General features: G+C 59.9%; 1 protein-coding gene across 4 annotated transcripts in view; it reads left to right on the top strand.

The window, feature by feature from the left end:
* The window catches only part of CARS1 (cysteinyl-tRNA synthetase 1), a 51037-nt gene that overhangs the window by 2450 nt on the left and 31447 nt on the right, over positions 1 to 17140 (top strand). For 3 of the 4 annotated variants that reach the window (XM_045558470.1, XM_045558472.1, XM_045558473.1), the window contains exons 2-7: positions 5288 to 5536; positions 10447 to 10538; positions 11730 to 11818; positions 12665 to 12761; positions 13321 to 13419; positions 14444 to 14593. In XM_045558470.1, coding sequence (XP_045414426.1) covers positions 5288 to 5536; positions 10447 to 10538; positions 11730 to 11818; positions 12665 to 12761; positions 13321 to 13419; positions 14444 to 14593 — 776 coding nt within the window. The remainder of the gene's footprint in view (positions 1 to 5287; positions 5537 to 10446; positions 10539 to 11729; positions 11819 to 12664; positions 12762 to 13320; positions 13420 to 14443; positions 14594 to 17140) is intronic. The other variant, XM_045558471.1, reaches the window with a different exon arrangement.

Genomic DNA, 17140 nt, shown 5'->3' with positions numbered 1-17140 from the left:
TTTTTTCAGCACGAGTCTGTTCCAAGCACTGCTCTAAATACTTTACATCTGTATCTCCTGTAATCCTCAGAGTAGCCCCTTGGGGTGGACCCTGCCGACATCTCCCTGTACAGGTGAGAACCCTGAGGTTCAGAGAAGTCAAGCAGTTTGTCCAGTGTCACATCTAGCCAGGGGCAGAGGCAGGGGCAGGCGCAGGCTTCCAACCTTGGGAGTTTGACTGCAGTGGGATCTTGACCACTGTGCTGTGTTGCCTTTGATGCTTCTATTCAGAATAACCAAAGCTTCCTGGGTGAGCTCAGGCGTTCAGGAGAATAAAGCTGATGCACTTTGGTGTGTTTCCCAAAGCAAATTGAAAGTACCTATTTATAGGCTACAAATGTTTGCTCATCTGTGAACTCAAGTACCATGTCTGCTGGTGTTTGCTTTTAAAGAGTCTTGGCTGGGTGCGTTGGCTCACACCTGTAATCGCAGCACTTTGGGAGGCCAAGGCAGGACGATCACTTGAGGCCAGAAGTTTGCAACAGCCTGGGCAACATAGTGAGACCGTGTCTCTATAAAAATATTAATAATTATCTAGGCCTGGTGGTGCACACCTGAAGCCCCAGCTACTTGGGAGGTAGGGCCACTGGGGTGGAGATTAAGCCATTTCCAGTGGTGGTGCCATCTGATCACCCCCAAGTGTCTCAGTTTGTGAGGGACATAGGATACTCCCAATAATTAATAGCTTCCTTCCCTGTAAGGAGGAAGGTGAAACTGCTGTTCCCGGGGGCAAGAGATGATGCCTGGGACACCCCTTTGGATGAGTGACAGCTGGATTTCAGGGGCAGGTGCTCAGGAGAGAGGTGGGAGCCCTTGGTCTGTGGGAAGCAGCTTTGGGCTCTGAGGACCGGGCAGTGGTGCCTCCAGGGTGGTGAGAGCAGGTCTGCACACAGCTCTGTCCTCGCCAAGAGTTTCAGTCCCCTTTCCGAGAGCTCCTTGGGCTGGGGTGGGGTGGGCCCAGGAGAGCAGCTGTGGAAAGCAGGGGAGCTGGGGGGAGCCTTTGCAGAAAGGGAGCGATCTGCAGGGCAGGCGTTGCTGGGACATCTGCAAGATGAGGACCCCAGTGGGACCTGAGCAGGCGCAGGGTCAGCAGGCAGAAGGTTGTGCTGAGTGAGGGGTGCAGACCCCTGCTGAACCGAGGAGCTTATTCGGAGGGTCTTGTCACCAGCTGTGCAGGGGCCTGCCTGTTGACAAGCTGCCCACCTCTCCAGGGTGAAACACCGAAGTTTGGAAGCCCTGGTACAATGCCAGAGTCTCCCAGAGGCTGGTTTAAACCCCACGTGCCGGGCCCACCCCAGAGATCCTTATTCGGCAGGTCTCAGGTGGGCCCAAGAACGTGGTTTCTGAGGAGCTCCCAGGTGCTGCTGATGCACCGGACCATGGCCACGCTGCGGGTGGTGCTGGGAGACCCTCTGGGGAAGCGGGGACAGGCGCCGGTGGCGAGAGGTTGAAATGGAGCCAAGAGGGGCATGTGGCTCTTCTGGCGTGGTTTGGTTCCACGCCGGTGCTGAGCCATTTTGCCTGCCACTTGCGTCTGATTTCAGTAGATGCTTTGTAAAGACTCCAGCTTCGTAGGTTGTGATGGTCACTGTCCACCTCTGGGACAGTCCCACAACCAGAGGGTGTCTGTCCTGTGGTGTGTTTGGACCTGAGCTGCAAAGTCACCAGGCGGTGGAGGCAGAGCAGGAGTTTCGGGGGGGGGGGTGCAGACCCCGAGGCGAGGACAGCCTGGCAGAGCAGGCCCCTGGGGGGCCGCCTGCCTGCTCAGAAGTGTCTCGTCACGTCCCAGTGTCAAACTGACAGGCCACAGTCCGGCTCAAACCCGTGACGACTTGAAAGCTGACCGGTGTTTGTTTCCTCGAGAGACACACAAACGCAGCTGCCACAATTACCCCAAAGACTGTCTCTGTCTCCGGGAGGCCGTCACCCATGCGTGCCTCTCTGGGCACCAGCACCTTCCCGTCCTGGGAGCATCCTTCTCGAGCCTGGCTTCGCTCCTTCCGACGGTCAGGGCTGCTGCGGTCGGTACGTTTAGAAACGAGCAAGTGATCCCTGGGTAAACTCCTCCAGGGAACCTCCGGGCGTAACACGGGGCTGCTGTAATAATTCTAATAATACAGGAGTGATTATAGTAATGATGATGGCAAACTGGGCGCTGGCTCTGTGCCAGGTGGCTTTTAAACATTTTACGAGTGTAATTGCACTTGATGGGCCACAGCTTTACGAGGCGGATGTTGTTATGAGCGTGTTTTACAGGAGGAAGGGCGCTGAGCCCGGGCTGGCGGGCCTCGCCAGCCTCCCAGGAGCTTGTCCCGCGGGGCCTTGAGTTTGCAGTTTGCTTCTTCAGCACTTGAGAAACGTTGCAGTCCTTAGAACATTTTATGTTTTTCTCGTTTTAAAAACAGCATATGCTTGTTGTAGAGAATGTGAGTGATGCAGAAAAAGAGGGAAACAAACTCAGACCTGTAGCCTTGCGCGTCAAAGATGGCCACTGCCGGCCTTGGTGTGCATCCCTGCGGTCTCCTCTGTGCGTCAGGGTCGTTCTGAGTGTGAGAGGCACATTTCTGTCTACCCCCTGACGGGGTGAGGGGTGGTGGGGTCTGGGGGCTGACGCGGTGTCACTGTGCTCAGAGCAGTGCCGTCGTCCCTCTCTGTCCCTCTCGCTGCCTTGGAGCAGTGGCACGAGGGTGAGGCTGGGGAGAGGGAGCCTGGCGGGCCCACAGGGGGACAGCTTCCAGACGAAGGCTGACCCCGGGGGCCGCGGCTCCCCTTCTGGCTCTGTGCACAGCTCTGGCCATTCTCTAACGTATCTTTAGTGAACGTCATTTTCTTCATCATAAGCTAGAACTACTGCCGGCAGCCACCTGCAGGCTGCTGAGCTGCTGGCGGGAAATATCCAGGCAAAATAGAAGTTTCCTGGAAGGAAGTTGCTCTGTGGAAGAGTTTTTGAAGAAGTCTGATACTTACTGAGTTTTCCTGGCCCTGGCTTAGCCGTGCTCAGAACCGCCATGGCAGGGCCGCCGCCTCCTGCCTGGGTCTCGCTTCTCCTCGCAGACGGAAGCCCAGCAGGGCCGAGGCCGGGCTCTGTGGCCACCGGGGCTGCTCCTCAGAGCCTCCTGCTCAGGCAAGGAGGGAAAGCTGGGGGCCGGCAGCCTCTCGGGGGTCCCCGGAACCCCCAGCACCTTCAGCAGGGACAGGGTCTGCGTTTGTGTTCCTCTTTGCTTCATGTGGTGGCCGCAGGGACTGGAGGGGAGAGTGACTTGTTCACGTGGCTCTGGCCCAGCAAGCCCTTGGAGGCCAAAAGCCGCAGAGGCCGTGGCCAGCCACAGCCCTGGTTCCTGTGCGTGGCGTCCTTCCGGAGAAGAGCATCCAAGGCCCAAAACGACAGGTGGGTGTCAGCCCTGTCACCAGCCTGTGGCCCACTCATCCAGTCACTCAGCAACTGTTCCAGCCCCGGGGTGTGGCTGAAGAGAGAGGGATGGCGGGACCTGGGCCGCGCTCACCTGCAGGGAGCCCTTGAGGGCTGAGTGGGACGCGGGCCCCCTGCAGAGCCGTGAAGGACCCAGGAGCCTGGTGGGGTGTGGGGGCCGTGTGACTAGGGTGGGGTCAGCCAGGTGGGGGTGGCCAGCCCAAGGCCAGCAGGAGGACCAGCCTCTGCTGCTGGGGAGGGGGCTAGGGACAGTGATGTGAGCCTGCACTTCTCAGCAGGGCCCCGAGAGCCGGCTGCGGGTGGGAAAGGGCCAGGCCAGGTTGGGCTGCGGTGGCAGTGGCAGTGTCTGCCTTGCAGGACTCCAGGAGAGGGGCCTGGGGCCGGGGACAGCGCCTGATTCCCAGCCCCCACGTCCATGGCGATCACAGCGGACGTTGGTCAGAGCAGTGGGACAGACTTTGCCAGTGACTGCTGGCAGCAGGGATAGCTGCGCTCCGTCCCGCTCCGGCAGCGTGATGGGGTTTGAAGGGCGAAGGAGGGAGGAGGTGGGAGCAGGGCCCGGGCCAGGAGGTGGGATGGGCGAGGCAGCTGTGACTGCCACTGGCAGCTGGGGAGTTCTGCCTGTCCTCTGGTGATGACATTGCTGCTCCGTGGCTCTGGGGCCTGGGGAGGCGGGGCCTGCAGAGGCGCTGCTGAGCGGTGGGAGTGCCCGCACTTGAGCGCCCTTTTTAGCAAGCCCTGTAAGGAAGGGCGAGGGCCTGTGGTGTTCTCCGGGCGGGCTGGGCCTTAGGGTGGCTGGGCCCTCCTGGCTGTGGCCTGGAGCTGCTGGCAGCCATGCGGGATCTTGGGGTCTCTTCCTGCAGGGGTGTGGCCGCTGTCTGTGGTCCTGTGCCGGGAGTTCTGCGCCTCTTCCCACCCTCATCCCCGAGCATCCGTCCAGAGGGAGAGGGGCGTGGGGTTGATTTGGTTTTTGTTGTGAGTTTTTTTTTTTTTTTTTTTTTGAGACAGAGTCTCACTTTGTTGCCCGGGCTAGAGTGAGTGCCGTGGCGTCAGCCTAGCTCACAGCAACCCCAAACTTCTGGGCTCAAGCGATCCTCCTGCCTCAGCCTCCCGAGTAGCTGGGACTACAGGCATGCACCACCGTGCCCGGCTAATTTTTTCTATATATATTTTTAGTTGTCCAGATAATTTATTTCTGTTTTTAGTAGAGACGAGGTCTCGCTCTTGCTCAGGCTGGTCTCAACTCCTGACCTCGAGCGATCCACCCACCTCGGCCTCCGAGAGTGCTAGGATTCCAGGCGTGAGCCACCGCGCCCGGCCTTGTTGTGAGTTTTTTTAGTTGAAGTAAAATTGACATCATGCTTCTTACCTGGCAGGGGAGATTCCGTGAGGTGAAGGTGGTTTTTCTGGAGGGGGGCTCGTCCCCTTGCGGCACTCGTGTGCAGACACCTGCGACGTCACCGCGCGGGGGAAGCTGCGTTGTGCTTTCCGCTGAAATAAAAACATTAAAAGTTTTTTCAAGTCACGTAACGTGAAATTAACTATTTTTAAAGCGCACAGTTGAGTAGCATCTAGTGCATTCATGATGTTGTCAGCCGTCACTTCTGCCCATTGCAGAACATCCCCGTCCCCCCGAGGAAACCTGTGCCGTGAAGCGCTCAGTCCCCAGTCCCCTGACAACTGCCGATCTGCCTGCTGTCTCTGCGGGTGGCCTGTTGTGGACCTTCCGACACCTTTTCCTTCTGTTCCCCACGGCCCCCTGGGTCCCCTGTCCCTCTGAGGTCCCGGCCTGCCTGATGCCCTGTGCTCTCTTTGCAGCTCCTGACTACAGGTCCATTCTGAGCATTAGTGACGCCACAGCCAGGGCACAAGCCCTGAACGAGCACCTCAGCACGCGTAGCTATGTCCAGGGGTACTCACTGTCCCAGGCAGACGTGGACGTGTTCAGGCAGCTCTCGGCCCCGCCCACTGACCCCCGGCTCTTCCACGTGGCTCGGTGGTTCAGGCACATAGAAGCGGTCCTGGGTGGCCCCTGTGACAAAGGCGGGCCCTGCGGGCTCCAAGCAAGTGAGTAACAGCGGGTTCCCCAGCCATTAGAGCATCTCCCCAAGGTCATGCTTTGTGCATCACCCGTTGGGGACCTGGCACTGCCTGGCAGCGGATGCCCCAGCGGGAGCCTCACCCCCGCGTGTCTCAAGCACGCGGCCTGGCGGGAAGGCTCTGTTGCTGAGGGTTGGGGTAAACTCACGCCCGTGGAGTTGGTTCTTCAGGAATAAGATGTTCCCGTTGTTGGGGTAGCGGAGTTGCCCTGGGTGACAGGGTACAGAGCCACCACGACTGAGGGCCACTTGTGGGGCCCCGGCAGCACGCCCAGGCCACAGGCCCATCCTTGCGATTTTCAGTTAAAGCTTTGCCTGGCTCTGATTTGACTTGGTTCTTTCTTTAAATTTTTTTTCCATAAGATTGCAGTGTGTCCTCAGGTTTTACAATCATTAAATCTCAAAGTGTTGTTAATTTGCCTTGAACTTTTTAAAATTCAGAGATAGGTTATTTTTCCTCTTTAAGATGAAATCAGTCCCATAGATTCAGCTGCTGCTGCCTGTCAGTGCTGGTTGTGTCTGTGCAGAGTGGCTGCAGATGTCTGTGGGAGACACTTCCGGAGGGTCCCAGGGGCTCAGGGACATGCGTGGCTTGTCACTCCCCTGTGGTGCATCCAAGAGTGCTGTGTTCCGTCACCCCCACCCCCGGATGCCTGGGAGTGGCTTGGCTGTGGGCCCCCCCAACCTTCATGTGGGGGCAGGCTTTGTGCTGTTTCTGGTGGTCCCCACTATGCCTCCAGCTTCCGGGGAGGGGGGGCTTTTCCAGACTTCTTTGGGGCAGGGGATTTGGAACAAGCTACCCTGCTTCTGCCAGGGCTCAGCCGGGGCAGAGGTGGGGATGTGGGGTCTCCTGGGGAGGGGCATACTCTGTGTTCCGGATAGCCCTGCACCGAACCGCGTGCCAGTCCTGTCCTCCCCGCTGCAGCTGTTCCTGCCTGTGAGTCCGGTGTGTTCACCCAGGTGGCATATGTGCTCTTAGGTGCTACCTCTCCAGGGTTCTAGTGTCAGGTTGTCCCCCTGCCATGCCCCTCTGAGTCTCAGCCAGTGGGGGCTGGGATCAGCGAGGGTCACTCAGGTGTGGCCTGTGCAGTCCTCTGTCACAGGGACTTGTTAGAGGACAAGGCAGACACATGCCACCATCCCCACTGTGAGATAAAGGAGAGTTTTTGCCCCTGTGAGCACCTTTTAACCCGCAGAGAGGACAGACAGCCCCTTGGCGCGGAGAGCCGGTCTGCCGCCTATCAAGGGTGGTGTAGAGCCATGGGCCTTGGACAGCACTAACAGGTGCTGCCTGCGGGTTCCAAGTCCCCTGACCACCCAGGCTGCCTTAGGGGCCACCAGGGACCGCGTGTGCCCAGGAATGATGGACATTTGGCCGGGGGTCCGCAGGCCAGTGCACATGAGCCGGGGCTGGAGGTGAAGGTGGGGCTGGGGCCCGGGGCCACTGCTGATCATCCAGTGGCCTTGGGCGGGACCCAGCCCCCTCGGAGCCCAGTGTCTTTGCCCACGTCCCTGGGACAACAGTAGCTGTGTATCCGCCCCCACGTGGCTGTGAGGATCGGAGCCGCTGCCCACACCCACTCCCGGCACAGGGGACTCGTGCCTCTCCTCCCACGTGCCCTTCCACCTCTGCTGGCCATTCCGTCCACGTCAGACGTGCCCATGTCCAGCCCTCAGCACACTGCCTGCCACCTGCTTCTCCCGTGTGTCCCCTGTCCTCTCTCTGAGACCATGGCCTCTGCAGCCCGGGGGGTCTGCTCAGCCATGGGGGGTCAGCAGGGCTCTGCTTGGCCCTCAGGGACTGTTCCTGTGGAGGCAGACCCTCCCGGGGCGTGGGCCCGGCTCCGCCCAGCCCAGCCTCTCTGCTCTTTCTCCCACCGTGTCTCACCAGCCTTCTCTCTGTGGCTCCAGCACAGAGATCCACCGGATCTCAGGGCCTTGAACTTGGTGAGTGCTTCTTATCCCAAGTAGGGGTTCAGCCTGTCCAGCCCCCAGGAAGGAGCCTCAGGTGTACTCTTCACTGAGGACGGTGGCTCTGTTGGATGCCGAGCCGTGGTGTCAGGAGGAAGAAAGTTCAGTATCGCTCCCTCCTCTCAGGCGGGTGCCCTTTGCCTCCTCACCAAGCACGTTTCTTTGCGATCCCTCACCGGGGTCCTCTCTGCCCCTGGCCGAGTGCCTGATGCTCCCGGTATCTCTCCTGCCATCCTCTTACCTTCAGTCTCCCCAGGTCCCCGTCTCAAGGCGTGTCTCGTAAGTGACGCGTAGTTATTCTGCCATGGGTTCTCTTATGGCAGGGACTTTGTCTCTCCGTGGTATTCCTGTGCCCAGGACAGTGCCCTGCCCACAGGGGACCAGGTGTGTCTGTGGAGTGAGCGAATGTGTGTTCACTATTTCAGAAGAAACCGAAGCGGAGATTAGAGCTGCGCAGTGCGCTGGCTGCTCCTCTTGGCGGCCTGTGGGAAGCACAGTGGGGACACCGGCTAGCAGTGTCAGGCTGTAGGGTGTCACACAACCGTAGGGAGCTCTCGACAAAGGTGAGCCCAGTTAACTCAAAGGAGGCAGTCAGCTGTGGAAGACAAGGGCCCTGTGTGGTATCCCCCGGCCCTTCCCTCGTGCACGTCTGAGTTTGTATGTGCCACATCTCCTCGGAACCCGTCACCTGCTACGTGCCACCAGCAGCCTCTGGGGGAGCCAGAAAGCCAGCAGTGGGCTGGCTTCTCGCCGAGGTGTCAGTCCCGTGCACCTGGACCCTTCCTACCTGGCAAGGCAAGCACCATGGGCGCACGGCCTCACCTTGGCTGCAGCTGTGGGCAGCGTCCCCAGCCGTCTGAGGTGGCAGCAGCATCCTTGTTGCAGGAGCTCCAGGGTCTTCCCGAGGGAGGTGGAACACCATCGGTTCATGAAACAAGATTTCCTTCAGTGGTGTTCCTAAAGCAGACCCGTGGCCGGGGCACTGGTCTCACCTCTGATCCCAGAGCTTTGGGAGGCCGAGGCAGGAGGATAGCTTAAGCCCGGGAGATGGAGACCAGCAACATAGCTAGGCCTTTTCTCTACAAAAAGAAATTTAAGAAAATTAGCCAGGCGTGGTGGTGCACACCTATAGTCCCAGCTACTCGGGAGGCTGGGGTGGGAGGATCACTTGAGCCCAGGAGTTGGAGGCTGCAATGAGCTATGATGGTGCCACTGCACTGCAGCTGGGACAACAGAGTGAGACCCTGTCTCTTAAACAGAGAAAGAACGAGAACCCGTGAGGCTGCACTTGGCCTTAGCATCAGTGTTGGATTAGATTCAGGATTTTCCACGCGTTAGAATCTGTGACCACCTGTGACTGCTCCTGCCTGGCTCTGTCTGTCTGTCTGTCTGTCTCCCCATCTCCTGTCCTAGACACACACACAGTGCAGCCACCTCCCTTCTTCCCCTCAGCCTGTTGGTCACCAGTGTCCTCCGTCCTGGCTCGCATGGCCTGGGCAAGAGTGGGGAGACCGGGAAATGGCAGCACCCAGGACCAGCTTCCCCACGACTCGGGCAGTGGGCATCTCTGGTGGTCTGCTGGCCAGGCTCAGCAGGGGTTTGAGTGCAGGGTCTCACCTGTCGGCAGACCCTCTGGCACAGGAGCCAGAGACAGGGAGGAGGGAAGCAGGTGCCCTAGGAGCTGCCCGAGGACTGCTGGGGAAGACGGGGTGGGAGCAAGTCGGTGCCGAGAGCTTCCATCTTGGAGGCCTGTTGAAGCCCCTCTTGGGGCAGATGTCGTGCCGGGGTCAGAGGTGCATGGCAGAGCGTGGCTCTGGGCGAGGACTAAGGAGCAGAGTGGGTTCAGCAGGGCAGGCTCGGTGAGTAGCAAATCACCAGGTGCCCTTGAGGTGCTGTCTTTGCGGGACGGAGGCTGCAGGTGTGAATAATCACCCTTGTGGCTACTGCAGGCCCCAGGGACAGCACTGTGCCCCTCAGGGCCTCAGAAATGCAGAGTGTGTAAGGACACCTGTTGCTGAGCTGGAAGCTGGGCCTGGAAGCAGGAAGGGCCTTGGGTGGACACGGGCAGAGGCTCGGGGGCAGCCCCCAGGTTTGGTGGGGGGAGCGGCCAGAACGCACGGAGAAGGGCACCTAGGTGGTGGCAGGAGCAGGGAGCAGGGGACTGCCTGGGAGGAAGTGCCTGGCTTGAGGGGCCAGCAAGGACCCGCTTGAGGGCTGGGGTGGAGCTCAGGGCTGTCTCTGAAAGGGACAGCAGGACAGAGCGCTGTGGCTCAGAGCCGGAGCGTCCGGATCAGAGCCTGTCAGGCTGCAGGACCGGAGCTGGGCCTGGCCACTCGCCTCCCAGCCTCTGGGTGCGGAGGGGCTGGCTGGAGCCATGCTTGCCCGGCCTGCCATGCCATGGGGGTGGCTGTTTCTGAACTGACCCCTGACCTCTGTTGTCAGGGCTTGGAGGTGGCCTGTGTCCCACAAAGAGTCCCCCAAACCCTCACCTTGCCCAGGAGAAGGATCCTGGGAGGGGCGGTTCCCAGGGCTGCAGCGGCACAGACCGTCCCAGCTGGGCCACGCGCGGGCTGGTGAGCACCGCGGCCCCGCCTGACCCGCAGGCCACAGGCCGCGTGCGCACAGCCTGCAAGAGGCAAATATTTGCAGAGCAGCAGGGTGTGCTTGGGATCCTCGGGCAGGTGCTCCTCAGTCCTGCTGGGGCTGTTAGGATTCACCGGGATACACCCCCGCGCAGAATGGGAGCACAGCAGGGGAAAGAAGCAGTTGTATTTGACACGGAGCCTTCGACATTGTTTCATGTTTCATTGAGAATGATAGTCCGTAGTGGATACAAAGTCTCCAGGTGAAGTGGCCACTTGCATTTCCCAGCACCCCGACCTTAACCCTGCTCTTTCTGCCTCCCAGGTAAAGGCCGTTGCGTGCAGCCTCAGTGGTCCCCTCCCGCTGGGACCGAGCCGTGTAAGCTCCGCCTGTACAACAGCCTCACCCGGAACAAGGTAAGGTGGGCTCAGATAGTCGCATCGTGTGCCCACAGGGGGCAGGGACGGCCTGTGGGCCTTAGATAGCAGACTGCTGTCTGTTCATTGTGTCGATCTCTGGAGTCCCATAAATCCAAGTTTAAGACCCTTCCGTTGCTCACTGTGTTGTAATCTCTGTCACCAGAGGCAGGGCTGTCCCCGGAGACTCAGACACATGGCATGCCAGGCCTGCTGGGAAGCCTGCCCGTTGGCTTCCGGGCCGGATCACCCTGAGTTGTCTCCCAGGCCCTGCCGGGTGTGAATGCACACAGTCACCCAGAGCCAGCAGGTGCTGGCGGCCTTTCAGGCGGCCACGTGGTTGCAGCAGGGGTCACTGTGCTGGCCGAGCAGCAGAGTGGCGGGCCTGCAGGGTGGCGTTGGGAGCCCAGCCGCTTTCCAGAAGGCAGAACTGGTTCCTGCCTGAACAGGGTTTACCTGGTTCGTTCTGCTCAGGGCATGGCTGGTGGCTCCAGAGATTTCAGAGAGGGCTTGGTCGTAGGTTGACTGGAGTTTTCATCAGCAAGCACACTTAGGAGACAGGCAGAGAGGTGTGGGCCGTTCCTCGTCCTCCCTATGGAACTGGTTGACAATGACATCTCCTGAAGAGGTTGGAGGGTGTTTGGGTGCGGGGGGAGCGTGCCAGAGCGGCTGCAAGCAGGGCTTTGGTTCAGGGGTCCTGGCTGCACAGGGACAGACTCCAGCCAGTGCTCCCAGCCTGAGTCTCCTCAGCTGTGAAAAGACAGTAAGGACGCTGGCCTCCTAAGGATGTTGCACGGAGCAGACGTGACTCAGTTTGAGGGCTTAGCTCATGCCTGGCACGTCACAGGTGCTCCATAAACATGAGCTGCGATTGTTGTCAAATAAGCAGCATTTCAACCAAAAATACGGGTGTGTGTTGCGCTTACCGCCTCCCGCCCGCCATAGAGGAGCAGATCCAGGGCGGAAGAGGCTCGACCACCCAGGGCTCTCCGTGGGAAGGTGCCACTGCCTGAGATGGTCTCACGGTCCCTGCCCAGACCTTCGTGACTTCCCACAGTGAAACAAACGGTCCTTGATGAATTTGTTTGTACAGAACAAACCACGCTGTGATACTTGTTGCTGATACTTTTGGTGATCCTGTGTAGTGTTTTTGCATTTCTTGTGATTGTTGTTCTTTAATTCCTAACCAAGGACGTGTTTATACCTCAAGATGGCAAAAAGGTGACGTGGTACTGCTGCGGGCCGACCGTCTACGACGCCTCTCACATGGGGCATGCCAGGTAGGGCCCAGCCAGCATCCGCATCTGCCACAGCACCTGAGCTTTGCAAGGAAGAGCAACCCTGGACTTTTCTTATTTTTAAGATGAAAATTTTAATTCCATAAGAAATCCATATTCACTGCCGAAAGAGTAAAGGTCACCAAAAAGAAAAATGCCCATAGCCCCATTGTGAATATCCTGGACTCTACCGAGACACTTTTCTGTGTACCTTAAAGTTTTTCCTCGTCCTTCAAGCTTTGGTGGGGGTCCCCCGGTGCTGCGTGTCTGTGACACTCAGGCCTGAGGCAGAGTCAGCTGTGAGCCCCGGCTGTTGGGGTGAAAGCCACAGAACCCCGTGACGTGCATGTATTGTGGTTGCTGTGCCAAGATTCTGCACAGTTGACCCGTGAATAACACTGGGGTTGGGACACCAGCCCCCACGCAGTCGAAAATCTGTGAATGAGTTTTGACTCCCCCAGAACTTGACTCCTACCAGCTAGCGCTGACTGGAAGCCTCACTGATGTCACAAACAGTCGATGAGCACACGTTTCTGTCATGTGTGTTATGATCCGTGTTATGATAAAGTGAGCTTGAAAAAGATAATGTTATTAAGAAAATCATAAGGAGGAGAAAATATATTTACTATTCATGAAGTGGAAGTGGATCATCATTAAGGTCTTCGTCCTTGTGATTTTCTTGTGGAGTAGGCAGAGGAGGAAGAGGAAGAGGAGGGTCTTGCTGTCTCAGAGGAGGCAGAGGCAGAAGAAAATCCAGTATAAGCGGACCCACACGGGTCAGACTGTGTTGTTCAAGGCTCAGCTGTACATATCGTACAGTTTGGAAATGTTTGTTTTTCATTGCTTTAGGTCCTATATCTCTTTTGATATCTTGAGAAGAGTGTTGAAGGATTACTTCCAATTTGATGTCTTTTATTGCATGAACATCACAGATATTGATGATAAGGTAAAGGGGTTTTCAAGATTGGGTTTTAAATACATTGGATGATATGAAGAAAGACAGGACTTTCTGATAAGTAAATAAAATGATGTAGGCTTGAGCTAGCTCAGGTCTTGACCTAATAAACATTATTTGAATCCCCTCAATGAATTGATGCTGCATGCAATTCATGCTACTGATGTAATCATATGCTACAAACGTTTAGACGTTGTTAGAAACCTGCATGTGTAGGGATCGAGTTGGTTAAGGGTCAGCCACCCATCGTGCTTTACGGAAGGGAGAGCTGCTGTGACACGTGCTTCCGTGTAGCTCCGCCTGGGAAGCCGGGGCCCGCGGGGCTTGTTTCCCGAAGCACTGGAAAGATCACGGCAGGCACTGGGCCCTGCATGGCAGGTGGGAGGGGGAGGGGGTGTTCATGGTCGATGATGCTGTGCGCGTCTGGGACCCACGGCTGTCCCCACACCATCGTCACCCTCCCTGAGTGTTTGCCAGGTGTGAGAGCGGCCTGTGGTGCCCGGGCGAAGGTGGGCTCTCAGTACAGCCCCAGCGTCTGCTTCCCCCGCAGATCATCAGGAGAGCCCGGCAGAACCACTTGTTCGAGCAGTACCGGGAGAAGCGGCCCCAGGCCGCGCGGCTGCTGGAGGACGTGCGCGCCGCCCTCAAGGTGGGCCCCTCACCCTCTGCCCTCGGTCCCTCCTAGGTCACTGTCTCCAGGGTGGTGTCAGTCTCAGCTGACATTTCGTGAATGGTACTTGAGCCAGTTCCATTAGGGGCACTGATGGCCCCTTGGCCTGTGAGAAAGTCACCAGGAAAGACACGCAGGGATGCAGTGGAAAGTAGGTGGGGTCCCTGCCACTTCAGGGACAACATCTGAATTATCACGATGCCACTAATTACACTTACGTGTAAAAATCTTACTAACATTGCTCTCCAATCTTCAACATCAAGGTCACAACTAAATCAAAAACTTCTGAGATGCAGAAGCTATGTTAAACTTCTGAAATAGGTAATACTGTACATTTTCAGAAATTTTTTAAAAAATCAGCTCTTTCCAATTTAATATTTTCATTCTGAGTAAGATTATTATAAATGTATAGTTATTTGTATCACGTAACAAGATTAGAATAAATTGTTTTGGCTGGTAGTTCCTGCCTGTAGTCCCAGCACTGTGGGAGGCTGCGTTGGGAGGATGGCTTGAGCCCAGGAGTCTGAGTTTCAGGGGCCTGTGCTGATGCCACTGCACTCCAGCCTGGGCAGCAGAGTGAGACCCTGTTTCCAAAAAAAAAAAAAAACAGCTTAGTGGTGTTTTAGGCCAACAAGGCTCAAGTGCTGTCGTGATGGAGGTGTTGCCGGCACATCTCAGAGCTCCCTGGGTGACCACTTTATTTTATCCCCTGGAAGTACGTCCCTGGAGGACTGTTCCCACACTCAGTTTGCACTGGGGAACCTGAGGCACAGAGGTGTAACGCCCCCCTGAAGTCATGTGTGAGGAGGGGCAGTGCCAGGCGTGCGTGGGCCAGGGGGGTTTCAGGGTATCTTGGTCACCCCCCTGCTGCTGGGGGCGCAGACTTCTTTCCTGCCAGGGAGCACGGGGAAAACTAGTCTCTTTCCTGCCTTGAGTCACCTTTGTGAACTCTGGGTTTTGCTGAGCGGGGTCTGATAAGTTTAACATCTTCTTGTGGTTGTAGCCATTTTCAGTAAAATTAAATGAGACCGCAGATCCCAACAAAAAGCAGATGCTGGAGCGGATTCAGCGCGCGGTGGAGCTGGCAGCGGAGCCGCTGGAGAAGGCCATGCAGTGCCGGGTCGCGGGAGAGGAGGTGGACCGCTGCGCGGAGGTGAGATTCGGACGCACCGGCAGGGAAGTGGCCCCACGGCCTCGCCCTGCGCCTCCCGGCCCGACGGGCCGCTCTGCTCTGCCGTGGCCGTGGCGGCGGCCCAGTCTGTGGCGGCCGAGTCGGGGCCCCGCCCGTTCTGCACGCGCTTGCCCCGTTTCCCCGGGCTCCGCACGCGCCTGCCCCGTTTCCCGGGGCTCCGCACCCTCCTGTCCCGTTTCCCGGGGGCTCCGCACCCGTCTGCCCCGTTTCCCCGGGGGCTCCGCAGCCGCCTGCCCCGTTTCCCGGGGGCTCCGCACGCGCCTGCCCCGTTTCCCGGGGCTCCGCACGCGCCTGCCCCGTTTCCCGGGGGCTCCGCACCCGCCTGCCCCGTTTCCCGGGGGCTCCGCACCCGCCTGCCCCGTTTCCCGGGGGCTCCGCACCCGCCTGCCCCGTTTCCCCGGGCTCCGCAGCCGCCTGCCCCGTTTCCCCGGGCTCCGCAGCCGCCTGTCCCGTTTCCCCGGGGCTCCGCACCCGCCTGCCCCGTTTCCCGGGGGCTCCGCACCCGCCTGCCCCGTTTCCCGGGGGCTCCGCACCCGCCTGCCCCGTTTCCCGGGGGCTCCGCAGCCGCTTGTCCCGTTTCCCGGGGGCTCCGCACCCTCCTGTCCTGTTTCCCGGGGGCTCCGCACCCGCCTGCCCCGTTTCCTGGGGGCTCCGCACCCGCCTGCCCCGTTTCCCCGGGGGCTCCGCACCCGCCTGCCCCGTTTCCCCGGGGGCTCCGCACCCGCCTGTCCCGTTTCCCGGGGCTCCGCACCCGCCTGCCCCGTTTCCCGGGGGCTCCGCAGCCGCTTGTCCCGTTTCCCGGGGGCTCCGCATCCTCCTGTCCCGTTTCCCGGGGGCTCCGCACCCGCCTGCCCCGTTTCCTGGTGGCTCCGCACCCGCCTGCCCCGTTTCCCCGGGGGCTCCGCACCCGCCTGCCCCGTTTCCCGGGGCTCCGCACCCGCCTGCCCGGTTTCCCGGCCGTGCCACTGGGGTGAGACGTGGGACCCCTGGAAGTCCGCCCGGGCCCCTCCCGTCACTCCCAGCAGACAAGCCCGAGGCGCCGGGGGGCCGTGGGGGAGCGGCCTTCGGTGGCAGTCCTTCCCAGATTATGCGCTGGGCGCTCCTCGGCATTTCCTGGTGGCGGCAACTGGAGAAAGAGGAGCAGGACTTAGGGTGAAGTGGGCGTTGGGGCCCTGGCGTCGGCCGTCGCCTGGCTGCCGCCCTGGGCACCGTCCCGGCGGCCGCTCTCCTGCGCGCTGGCGCCCTCTGCCGGCCGCCCGTGCAGAGGCTCCGTGGAGCCGGGAAGGGCGGCCGGGGTGGCGAGGGGAGCGCCCGCGGGACGCCGCCGGGACTGTGGCGATCCTCACCCCGGCCCGGGGCCCCGCCTCGGCGGCCGCGCCCTGAATGCCGTGAATGCCCCTCACGCGCGCGTGTCTTTGTAGTTTTGTCCCTGGGCCCCCACGCCCGACGGCTTGGTGGCGCTCATTTCCAGCTTTGACGACGAGTCGCGTGCGCATGCGCGTGCTCTGTGGCGCGCTCGGGCCGCGCTTCTGGGGACCCGTGTGGTGGCTGTCGCTCCTCCGAGCGCGCCTGGCCGACCCATTTGTCTGCTCTCCTGGGACCCGAAATCAGGTTTCCTTGTGACCACCTGTGCTGCTGTGATTTTTCCCCTCAGTCTTTCCACGTTTTGGAAACTGTCAAGTTACGCATAAAGTTCGCCGTCGCCACCGCCTTCAGGCGCGCAGTCGCAGTCGGCGGCGTCGAGCGTCCGCCGTGGCCGTGTCGCGCCGCCGCCGTTTGGTCCCGGAGCTTTTGCGCGGCCGGACGCGAGCTCTGCCGCCTGTCTCTGCCTCCGGCCGCCCTCGGGAAGCCGTGCGGGCGGCGTCCGCAGCGTTGTCCTTTCTGTGTGTGGCTCATGGCACGCAGCACGGCGTCCTCACGGTCCGCCCGGTCACACCGGGGTCAGGCCCGGCCGACTGCGGTCGAGCGGTGCTCGGTCCTTACGCACAGACCGCGCCGTGTTCCCTCCTTCGCCCGCGGGAGACCAGACCCCGCTCCCGCCGCTGCACTCGCACTCGCTGCTCCCGGGGACGGACCCGCAGGAGGAGTTGCCGGGTCGTGCGACACTTCATGTTTGACATCTGAGCAGCTGCTCTGCCGTTTCCACAGTGGCTGCACCGTGGTGCGACCCCAGCAGCAGGGCACGAGGCTTCCGTCTCCCCGTCCTTGCCGGCGGGTGCTCTCCCGGTCCGTGTGATAGCAGCCACGCCACTGGGTGTGAGGTGGTGCCTCCCCGGGGCTCCGGTTTGCGTTTCCCCGAGGACGGGTGGTGTGGGGGTCTCTGGTTGTCCTGTAGCGTCCGTGGGGTCCGTTTGCAAGACTTGCTTCAGGCTGCACACCTGGGAGTGGAATTGCAGGGCTGCAGGGCTACATCTGGCCGTGTCGGGGCTCCCAATGCCACCTGCACGTGCTGGGATCCTCCGAAGGACTCACAGGACCGGTGGGCTCAGCACAGAGCGGTCCTCTTGT

The sequence above is a fragment of the Lemur catta genome, chromosome 7 (assembly GCF_020740605.2).
Source record: "Lemur catta isolate mLemCat1 chromosome 7, mLemCat1.pri, whole genome shotgun sequence".
NCBI classification, from domain to species: domain Eukaryota; kingdom Metazoa; phylum Chordata; class Mammalia; order Primates; family Lemuridae; genus Lemur; species Lemur catta.
The sequence above is the reverse complement of the archived record's forward strand: the minus strand, read 5'-3'. Positions and strand labels throughout refer to the sequence as shown.